Below are 12,229 nucleotides of genomic sequence, written 5' to 3' on the forward strand. Positions count from 1 at the left end.
TTCTGTTGGTCTGGCATGGAAGAAAGGAGGTTTGGCACAGACACAATTCTATGTCCAAAAGCCTTCAAGGTCAGGGCATAGCATTCTTCTTTCTCTGAAGCACCTCCTGAGTTCTGTCCTTGCCCACCAAACACACAAGATAATTCAAGTTTATCAACTCTCTGTTCCCAGAATCTCTGGGTGACAAGAGTCTGAGAGTCAGTTTCAAGGATTGGAGCAGAAGGATGGGAGAACTGGGTCCTGTCCTCAAGTCCCTTCTTATGAATGGTGGGCTCTTCAGCTACAGGGTGCATGCCAGGGAAGCCAGCAACTCTGGTGAAACTTTGAGGGCAGACATCTTCACAAGTGGCTGCTCCAGTGAAGAGTCAGATTCCCAGACTCCGGGCAACAGCTACTCTGATGAACCCTGCCTGGGACAGGAGTACCAGATCATCGCCCAGATAAATGGTGACTACTCTCACCTGCTGCACACAGTTCCTCCAGATTATGAACTTCTGACAACCAAGAGCAAGAGTGTGTGTTAAAACTTCCCTACTAGGCCAAGGTCTGTTGATATAATTGCCTTTTTAGCTCCTGCCTTCTGCACGCCCCTCCCCTTCCCTGTTACCTCTTTTCCTGTATAGCCCAACATGTCTTCTCTGCCAACAATGGAATCCATATGAGTGACTGGCTTTGCCTAAGAAGTTGCCACATGCACGCAAACAAGCTTGCTGCTAGCTTGGGCCCTGAGCCTTTGTAGTATCCCTGCCTGGACTTCTGCTGCTTCTCTATAATCACCAGAGAGAAGTGCCCATACCACTAACATTTGGTCATCATGCCTCCAGACACCACTTAAATTTTGGCCTCTTGTCACCAGAAGACCAGAATGAGGCTCAGCTCTGCCAGCTTAGGGAATCAGTTGTGTCCAGAATCATTTTTCTTTTCAAGGCCAAATAGTTTTTAATTGAGATTGTCATGTAACAGGCCAGGGGTTAGTTCTGCTCCTATGCTGTAAGTCTAGTGTTATAACATTTTGGTGCTCAATAAATATCTAATCATAATAGCAACGTTGGTTGTATTGGTCTTCTCTCAAGGACCTACCAAAAGTGAGACTAGATGAGATGGTTGGGACCCTGGGATAGCACCTTTACTTTTTTTGATCTTTCTGCTTCCCATCCATGCCACGCTTACCTCACTTCAGAGGTGGGCCCACCTGGAACACAATGAATATTTGGTGAAATTGTACTCAACTACCTTCTATTATTCCTTTCCCAATCATTTTGCCAGTTCTATGTGGATGGATCTTCCCAGGTTAATTGGAAACCTTAAAAAAAGGAAACCTTCTTCTGTCTCAGGAGACTGTGGATGCAGAGATAAAGGGCTCCCCTTCTTTCCAAAGTATGGATGTACCACCCTCAAGGATTTCTACCTCCTAGAATCATAAAATCTTTGGAATAATTGTATTCTTTGTAGGTCATCCCTATCTCATGGTCCCTTCACACAATATGGGGTGGAGTTCAGATCAAGGAAGTCTTTCTCCTTAAGCAGTAATGGGGAATAGGAGTGTGAGCATCTGTGTGTATGTCTATCTGTCTGTGTGTGGGCACACATACATACATCTTTAAATCAGTCTCCCCTATGAAAGCCTGTTTTAGGCCAGGTAAACACTACTTCTTCCCCCTCATGTAATTCATGTTAAATCAAATTCTTCATTCTTTGTAAAAGCTGACATGTTGCCACTTTTGTTTCCAATGCAACCCCAAGGTCAGTTCAGGTTTCATCAGGAGTTTCTCCTTTTTTGGATAATTACAGAAGTCAAAATAGTACACAAAAGTAAAAAATGAAGAGTCCTCCACTTTACCATGACCACCTTACCAAGTCCATGGTTAAAACCTCAGCATTTTCCTCATCCCCAGTTGCCGGCTTTGCATAGCTTATGAAAGGAGCAACTTTTTCTTTCCTATCATGCTTACAATCCTCTGAAACAGGGACCCCACCCAGTGGAAACCTCAGCTTCCTTCATAAAACAGCTGTGTCAAGATCACATAGCCATTTAAAACAACCATTATCTATTCCTACTACCCTTAGAGAAAGGAATTACTGAGGCTAAGAAGAGAGTTCTAGTTGCATGTCCATGCATAAAAGGAGTCCCAAATCCAGAGATCACTATCTCCATAGAAGCTATGGACTCCCAGGGATATCATAGGGTTTCTTGTCTTGGAGAGATTAGAAATTATTGATTTTAACTCTCCCACATTAAGGATGAGGAAATGAAGCCCAGAGAAAAAACAGTGACTTGCCTAAAGTCAAATACTTCAAGCCAGTTGTAGAACAGAGACCAGATGTTGAGTTTGTGAACTCATAGAAGAATATATTAATTGCAGCAGGAAACTTCTAGAGATCATTTGTGCCTCAAAACTGATAAATGTTTTATACAACACAAGCCAGTAAGAGAGTCATAGCTACAGAATAAGCTAAACAAAAATGGGATGATAACATACGACCTGTTTCAGGCAGGTGGTTGGTCAGGGGAAAGTAGGGGAGTAAGAGGAGATCTCAAGAAGAGAGTGAAGGGGAGTTTGGAGAAACATGGCGGAGGAAGAGATTTCCCCCAGATCTCACCCCTTGAAGCAACAATAAATTGAACATCTAAAACTCAACAACAACAACAAAAATAAAACACACACACACACACACACACACAAACTACACACCAGCACGTCTGAGTGTGGAATCTGTGCATAAGAACTACCACAGCTCAGAACCATGGGTGTCGGGCAGTAGACTGGGAGAAATAAAGAAGCTGCCTCTTGTAGCCACCAGGGCTCCCTGTAGGAGAAGGGAGAGGGGAGAATGTATGGTGAGTTCCCTGAATAGCCCTACCTGGGACTGCTGTGAGCACCACATGGCGGGTGGAAAAGCCTAGTTATCAGGGCAGAAAGCAGACAGGAGGGGAAGGCAGAGAAGTGGGACAGCAGAGAAACAACAGTTGATTTTTACCCACCCAGTTGCAAAATTGAGACTGAGCCACAGTCCCCAAACCCCAACACAGAGGGCCCCTCCCCACATATCCTATGAGACCAAACACTGTGAAGCCCCAGGGTAATCTGAGCAAACACTAAGGAAACTGTCACTAACACTGACAGAGACTGAAACTGAGGCTAGCGAGTGAGATTAATTATCGACAAGAAAATAAAAAGGCATTATTAAGGCTTTATATAAAGCAGGGATCCAAGAGGGTTAGACGCCACTTACTAGAAAACAAAAGAAAGTGCCTTCTTTGCAACAGGCTAAAAAGAGACCTTTATATAATAAATTTTCTTTCTGGAAAAACAGCAGAATACACTTCCATTAATGCCCAGGTGGAGAAATAGTCTATTAAACACCATGAACAACAAAGGTGACAAAGACATCTCAGAAAGAAAGAGAAAAATCTCCAGAAAATAAGCTTACAGACATAGAAATATGTGACTTAAATGACAAAATTCAGGATTCTACTTCTGAAAAAACTCAGTGAGTTCTGAAACAAGTCATATCAACAATTTCAGGAACTGAAAAACAAACAAAAAAAACCCCAAACAAACAAACAAACAAAAAAAACAATGAGATGAGCAGAACAAGGAGACTAAAACCCTCTGGAGATAAAAAATAGAACTTCTGGAGATGAAGAACATACTGAAAGAGTTGAAAAATGAAATAGCAAGCTTGGGAAATAGAATTGACCAAATGGAGGAAAGCTGATACCATCAATAGAGGAAACATAAGAATAATGGGCATTATCAAAGGCGAAGAAAAGGAGCAAGGACTAGAAAGCATTTTCAGACAAATAATTGATGAGAATTTCCCAAATCTAAGGAATGAACTGGAGCTTGGAATTCAAGAAGGCAACATAACACCCAATTATGTCAACCCTAAAATGCCTTCACCAAGACACGTTGTATTAAAATTATCAAAAATCAACAACAAAGATAGAATTCTCAGTACAGCCAAGGAGAAGAAAATGGCAATTTATGAAGGAAACCCATTAGATTATCCTTGGACTTCTCAGCACAGACCTTATAAGCCAGAAAGGAGTGGAATCACATATTAAAAATATTAAGTGAAAGGAACTACCAGACTAGAATAATGTATCCAACTATGCTCTCTTTTAGATATGAAGGAGAAATAAAGACCTTTCCAAACATACAAAAATTGAGGGAATTATCCACTATGATGTCTGTACTACAGAAAATACTGAAGGGGTCAGCTAACCTAAAACAAAATGGCAAAAAATGAAACAAAACAAAACATAATTAAGAGTAAGGTGACTATCAGGCAAATAGAAGCAGAAGAGTGCAACCCTTACTAAGAACAGGGCATTATAAGCTTAAATGATAAGAAGAGAATTGCTATAGAAAGATAGTAATGAACATTCAGCATACATAAGGACAAATTGAGACAACAATAACTGAAAAGGAGAGGAGTCAAAGATCCAAATCCACGAAGGGAATTCGAGATAAGGCACGTGCAGAAGAAAGTGGATGACTGTATGTGTGTGTGTGTGTGTGTGTGTGTGTGTGTGTGTGTGTGTGTGTGTGTGTGTATATATAACTATAAAGATTCAGAACTGAAGAATATAACATAAAACAAGAAGAATCAGAGGGAAAATTCACATAAGCAAACCAAAATAAAACAAACACACAAGGACAAGGAAGCAATGGAAACACCAAGCTACCAGAAATCAAAAGTTAAAATGGCTCTAAGAAGACCTCATATTTCAATAATCACACTAAATGTAAATGGACGTAACTTATCAATAAAAAGGTACAGAGTTGCAGATTGGATCAAAATAGAAAACCCAACCATATGCTGCCTCCAGGAGACACATTTCAGCCCCAAAGACAAATATAGACTCAAAGTTAAAGGATGGAAAATGATATTTCAAGCAAATGGCATTCAGAGAAAAGTGAGAGTAGTGGTACTAATATCAGATGAAATAGATTTCAAACTAAAAAAGGTAAAGAAAGATACCGAGGGACATGTCATAATTCAGAGAAAAGAGGGAGTAGTGGTACTAATATCGGACGAAATAGACTTCAAAATAAAAAAAGGTAAAGAAAGATACTGAGGGACACTTCATAATGATAAAAGGAATCATGCACCAAGAAGACATAACACTTATTAATATCTATGCTCCCAATCAGGGAGCCCAAAAATATGTAAAGCAATTACTAACAGAACTAATAAGAGAAATAGACCAAAACACTATCGTACTAGGGAACCTAAATACCCCATTGTTGCATATGGACAGGTTATCTAAACAGAAAATCAATAAGGAAATAACATCTTTAAATGATACATTAGACCAATTGAACATAATCGACATTTACAGAGCCTTCCATCCCAAAACTGCTGCTTTATACATTCTCAAAGTACACATAGAACATTCTCAAAGATCGACCACACACTGGGACATAGAGATAGCCTCAACAAATATAAGAGTTGAAATCATACCAACCATATTCTCTGATCATAATGCTTTGAAACTAGAGATCAACTGCAAAAAGATAGCAGGAAGAACCACAAATACGTGGAGATTAAACAACATGCTACTGAAGAATAAATGAGTCAGGGAAGAAATAAAAAGAGAGATCAAGTGATACATAGAGATAAATGATAATGATAGTACAACATATCAAAATTTATGGGACATTGCAAAAACGATCATAAGAGGAAAATTCATATCATTACAGGCCTAGCTCCAAAAACAAAACTGAGCCCAAATAAACAACCTAACATCTCATCTTTAAAAAGTAGAATAAGAATAACAAATGAAGACTAAAATCAGCAGATGGAAATAAATAATTAAAATTAGAGCAGAAATAAATGAAATTGAAAACAAAAGAAATAGAAAAAATAAATGCAACAAAGAGCTGGTTCTTTGAGAATGTTAATAAAATTGACAAAATCCTGGCTAGCTTCCTTAAAGAAAAAAAAGAAAGGTCACAAATAAACAAAATCAGGAACGAAAGAGGGGAAATTATTCCTTTTACAATTGCAACAAAAGAATAAAATACTTAGGATCTATATAATGAAAACTATAAGACCTTATTAAAAGAAGTAGAAGAAGATACAAAGACATGGAAATATATTCCACGTTCCTTGTTTGGAAGAATCAACACAGTTAAAATGACCGTATTATCTAAAGCATTATACAGATTTAATGCAATCCCCATCAAAATCTCATCGGCATTTTTTAAAGAAATAGAACAAAACATCATCAGATTTGTATGGAAGCACAAAAGACCCCAAGTTGCCAAAGCCATCCTGAAAAAAAAGAATGAGGCTGAGTTATCACTTTACCCAATTTCAAATTATACTACAAAGTGATACTAATCAAAAAAGCATGGTATTGGCAGCAAAACAGACACACGGACCAGTGGAACAGAATCAAGAGTCCAGAAGTTAAGCCACAATTATATGGGCAAATAATTTTCAACAAAAATGCCAAAAACATACAGTGGAGAAAGGAAAGCCTCTTCAATAAATAATGCTGGAAAAACTGGAACTCCACCTGCAAAAGAATGAAACTAGACTGTTGTCTGTCACCACACACCAATATTAAGTCAAAATGGATTAAGAACTTGAATATAAGACTTGAAACAATAAGATGCATAGAAGAAAACATAGGAACTAAACTCAAGGACCTTGGGCTTAGAAGATTTTACGAATTTGATCTCAAAGGCAAGGGAAGTAAAAAATAAAATAAATCAATGGCACTACTAAAAAGCTTCTTTCAGCAAAAGAAATCATCAACAAGATAAAGAGACAACCATCTGAATGGGAAAATATATTTGCAAGCAATGCCTTCGATAATGGCCTAATATCCAAAATATACAAAGAACTCATACATCTCAATAACAACAACAAAAAAAGATCCAATCAAAAATGGGCGGGGGACCTGAACAGACACTTCTCTCTAGAGGACATACAAATGGCCAACAAATATATGAAAAGATACTCAACATCTCTAGCTATTAAGAAAATGCAAATCAAAACCACAATGAGATATCATCTCACACCTGTTAGAATAGCTGTAATCAATAGGACAAGTAATAAAAAATGTTGCAGAGGATGTGGAGAAAAAGTAACCCTCATACACTGTTGGTTGGACTGTAAATTGGTCCAGTCACTATGGACAACAGTATGGAGATTCCTGGAAAAACTAAGAATTGACCTACCATATGATCCTGCAGTCCCTCTGCTGGATATTTAGCCAAATACTTGAAAACCCATATCCAAAAAGATATTTGCACCCTGATGTTCATAGCAGCATTATTCACAGTGGCCAGGACATGAAGGCAACTGAAGTGTCCTACGATAGATGATATTGGCTAAAGAAGCTGTGGTACATATATACAATGGAATATTATTCAGCCAGAAGAAGAGATGAAATACTGCCATTTGCGATAACATGGATGGACCTCAAGATAATCATGCTAAACGAAATAACCCAGATAGAAAAAGTTGAAAATCACATGATATAACTTATATGTGCAATATAAACCTAAAAGCAACAAATGAACAGGATAAACAAACAGAGACTCATGGACATGGACAATAGACTTGTGGTTACCAGAAGGTAGGGGGTGAGGGGAAGGGGAAGGTAGTCAGGGTAAAGGATGACATAAAGAAATTTAACTATGGGAGGTGAACACACAGTGTAAATATATATATCTATATCTATCTATCTATCTATCTATCTATCTATCTATCTCTCTATATATATCTTACTGTTAATGTGTACAGATGAAACTTATTGGATTTTGTTAACTAATGTCATCATAAAACTTAATTAATTAATTTAATTAATTATTTAAAGAATCATTTGCATAAATATTAAAAATATGAATATAGGGCAGGTATGAAGTTCCTCTAGGGCAGGTTTCCAAATTTTGTTCCATGGAACGAACTTTCGACCCAGATGTTGGCCCACAGGAAAAACTCCACAATGAGATAGGCATGGAAAATGCTTCATTCTATAACTCACTCTTGGAAATGTCCAACGTAACATTACAATATTAAAGGCTCCGGAAAATGCTGCAATAAAACACTTGTATAACTTTGTGTTACAAAGTAATTCTACAATGCATTTGCCCCCTTGACTCTACATTTTTTACCCCCCTCCTCCAGCTCTTGACCCTGTTTCTCAGAAAGAAAAACCTTCATGTTGGCTATTACCTTTTACACCCTATAGCATTGTCGTGACCACATTTTTTTTTTTTTTTTCTGGGTAGCTAATGGATTCATGAAAAGTCAATCAATCAGTAAGCATTTATTGAGTATTTTCTGTAACCAGAGTATTCTGCTAGGGGCTTGGATAGGGACGGAATGGAGAGACAGCAAGCAAGAAAAGACAGTCTTGTCCTCTAGAAGCACACAATCGAGTGTGGAGTTCAATAATATTCTCTGGAAAAGTTTACTAACATTTCAGAAGGTCAGTAGAAGATAAAAGGGTACATACAAGGGCCTGGGCAAGGAGTGCTTTGAGAATGAAGAAGGAAAAAGGATATGTTAACTTTCAAAAGTTCCTCGAGACATTTGGCTTTGGCTTGGCCGGGAAATATGGGAAAGAATTGGATAGGCAGAAAGAAATGGAGACGGTGTTCCCAGGAGGAAAAAAGGCTTGAGAAAAAGGAGAGAGATAACTAAGGTCAAAATGTGTTTAGAAGCTAAGATTGAGTGTTAGAAAAGTAAGTTCTTAGCCCTACCATGATGCTTGTGTGAGAATTCTGGTGTCCTTGTTGGGAGACTCTGGAAGGGGAATGTGAAGGAAGAAAATAATAAATCAAGTAGCACTTTCATCCTTGGGCCTTGGCTACCTTTTCAAGACTATGGTGCCCACCTCAGGCTTCCACAATCTGTGTAGACATTGCCCAGGGCTCTGGCTCCCAGAATTGTCTCAGATACAATGCTTCCATTTCCTCAGTCACCGAAAATAACTTGTGAGAGCTTGGTTGGTGTTTGGTGTGTGTTCTTTTATCCAACTGGTATTCTATTTGGTGTATCCCAATTTCCCTGGCCTGAAGCTGCTAGGCATGTGCCGCACTTGGGGTATTTGACAAACTGACACTCTACCACATGGAGTGTCCAACTCAGCTTGTCAAATACACGGAGCGTGGCACTGCAGGAGGCCAGGCCAGGGGCTTCAGTGGGAAGGTGAGATCTTCCTGGGAGATGTGGCCCTGGAGGAAAAGAGAGAGAAAAGAGTCACACCTTGAACCCCAGGGAAACTGCACAGGCTATAGGGACCAGAACAGGGAAGTAAGTAAAATAGGCATAAGGTTCCTAACAAAAAGAGGGATCCTGAGAGTAGGTAGAAAACACCCAGTTGAGACTGCAAATGAGACCCCACTGCTCATCTGGGGGTTCTTCAGGTCTGAGTCTTATAGCTATAGCATTTTTAAGGGTCTCAAGTTTTGTCAGGATCCTCTATGTACCATAGAGAGACCAATTTTGTTATCATCCTGACTCCCTGACCTCAGGAAAGGACCATGCCCCAGAGTCAGTATCCATGTCCCCACTTCCCAACCCTCCCAGTTTTCTTAGTGTTGGGATAAGAACTTAAGCTTTGAGGTTAAACATGGGCTCGAATCCTGTCTCTGCCATTAATAATCTGGGAAACCTTGGCTAAAGCATTTCATCTCTCTGAGCTCCAGTTTTCCACATCCACAAAATTGACATAAATATAGTACCTGCCTAATAAGTTATAGTGAGATAACATGAGATAATGTATGTAAAGCCCTCAGTTCAGTATTTGATACATAACAAACGCTAAAAAAAAAAAAAAAAAATAAAAAAAAAACAAAAAAAAAAAAAAAAAAAAAAAAAAAGATGATTGTCCTGCCAGAAGGGAAGTAAAGGCCATGATGATTTAACAGGGTCAAATTAGATAAAATAGAAATTTCTGATAGCCTCAGCCTTACTTAACATGGTCCCCTTATATCATCAGGACTCAAGAGTGGCAGCTATAAAAGGACTAACAACTAGTCTGGTCCATTCGTATTGTAAATGAGGAAATGAGGAAATTCTCTTCCTCATATTGGGGAAGAGAATTGCTAAAGGTCATAAAAGTTGTGCACAGTTCAGGATTGTGCCCTATATCAATCCATTGTGCTGTCCGGCTTTCCTCATCAGTCCTTCTACCTCCTTGCTCTGTACATCTCTCTGGGAAAAAAAAAAAAGATACACATCAACAAGGAAGGCAAAAGATTGGTAGTGGACTTAGCAGTGAAGCATTGGGGTCTTTTAACCCACAGCCATCAGGTAAACAAGGAAGCTGCCAGGAGCATGGTCAGGCCTAAAACCTCTAGGAGAATTCTCTTGGCAACACCCAGATCCTGTTGTTAAAAATTCCAAGTTCTCTGTGTCAAATTCACCTCCTTTCCAGCTGTGGCAATTGGTCTATGAGAAAGTACCTGGCCTATATTAAATACTGGTATGAAAAGTGGCAAACAGTCCAAGATTATCAGAAATAGAAAACTGCTCCATGAGGCCATAAGGCCTTGTTCCAGCTAAAACAAGGCAGAGAATTTGTCATTCAGCAAAAAAATCAGAATGTTTTTATAATCTTAACTCTTTTATCTGAATGTATGTTGGTAAGGAGGTGACATACCCCTCTAATTTGAGATCTGAGAATGACTTCAAATCTAAGGCTCTAAAATATCTTCCTCATTCTTTCATTTTCCTCTCTACTTACTCAATCTACCCCAGCAACCCAGAATTGTGGCTCTTTTAGCCAAAGCAACAATCATTGCAAACAGATATGGTAGAGTGGAAAGAATCATACAATTTAGGATTTGAATGCTGCTTTGGGCACCAATTAGTCAATCATGGCATTGGGGAAGTCTTTCTTTGGGCTTCAGTTTTCTTCTCTGGAAATGGGAACAAGAAGACTTACCTGGCAGACTTGTTAGAAAAGTGTTCGATGAGCTTTCCAGAGCCTCCCATCAAGGAGCCCACATGTACCTTAGCTCAGTCCCTGGAGCTGCGGGTGGAAGCAAGCCAGGAAGTTGATTCTTAGAGTTTAAATTCAGTATCGCAGGGAAGAGAGAACTGAACCGGCGCCTTTCCGCTATCATCACTCTCATTAGCTACCAGCTCCAGTGAGACCTGTATAAACTAGAGATGTCCACAGCCTCCTGAACACCCTTTCTGACTTTATCAAAAAGGAAGAGAGATTTGAGGGGGCTAAAGATTCCTTCTTAGTACACTAGAAGTTAAAGAGACTTATACACCATATTGCCTCGATATTAAGGGAAGGAATCAGTGGCTGAGCTGGAACTAGTTTTGTTTCTATTCTTGATGTTCTAGCCCATGCATCTCCAAGAGTGTGCATATAAAAAAAATAAAAAGCAGGTTTGGTTGAGAAAAGCTGACCAGACCCATAGGAAGCAGAGGTGGGTATCCACCTGAAGTAATATTTAAGGACTCTGGAATCTCTTCTCTTGGCCTGTCATGCTATATAAAATATCATTACTTTTTCCCTGCTGTACCCTGGAAGGGCTAACATACCAAGCAGCAGGATGTGCCCTGCAACTGATTCAATTGGGCCTTCTCATACTAGGGGCAGTCTGAATTTTTTTTCAGGCATGGTTCGGCCCCCTGTTCAGTCCCACCCAGAGATATTTACTCAGCATAATTTTCATGCTCTTTCTTAACAGGGGCTGACAACCATCAAAACAAGATATAAAAACTAAAAGAGTCTCTAGATACTATTCATCTAGTCCTTCCCTTTTTCTTTGCAAGAGGCCAAAAAAGTGAATCATAGAATGGAGAAAGGATCTGCTCAAAGATACCTAGTGGATAAATGGGAAAACTAGGACTGTTATTCAAATTTCCTGACTCTTGTTTCCAGAGAACAGTCACCTCTATGCGACTATCTTCTAAACAGTGTGTTTGGGGAGGAGATATTATTTCCCCTTATCACTATTAGGAGCTCCAGGATAGAAGACCAATGAGAACATTCTTCTCACCCACCCTTGACCAAGGACCCCTGAGGAGGATTCAAAGAGACTGACATGGGCAGGTCCAAACCACCTTTGGTAGCCATGAACAATGCCCCAGCTTGGGAATCCAAGCAGAAGGGGCAAATGAATACTATACCTGTTACTGAAGTGGTACCTTGGTCTTAGAAGAGGCACAGGTTCCCTGATGATGAGCCAAACTGCAGAGTCCAGAGGGAGCTGGGCTTTATGCTATGAGCAGGAAT

The 12,229-nt window shown here is 39.4% G+C and overlaps 1 protein-coding gene across 2 annotated transcripts in view; it reads left to right on the forward strand.

The window, feature by feature from the left end:
* VSIG4 (V-set and immunoglobulin domain containing 4) overlaps positions 1-524 on the forward strand; it is a 47,946-nt gene extending 47,422 nt beyond the window's left edge. For both annotated transcript variants that reach the window (XM_006922933.2, XM_006922934.2), the window contains one exon: positions 287-524. In XM_006922933.2, coding sequence (XP_006922995.1) covers positions 287-524 — 238 coding nt within the window. The remainder of the gene's footprint in view (positions 1-286) is intronic.
* Positions 525-12,229: the final 11,705 nt, after the last annotated feature.

Source organism: Pteropus alecto, unplaced genomic scaffold, assembly GCF_000325575.1.
Source record: "Pteropus alecto unplaced genomic scaffold, ASM32557v1 scaffold209, whole genome shotgun sequence".
Taxonomy (NCBI): domain Eukaryota; kingdom Metazoa; phylum Chordata; class Mammalia; order Chiroptera; family Pteropodidae; genus Pteropus; species Pteropus alecto.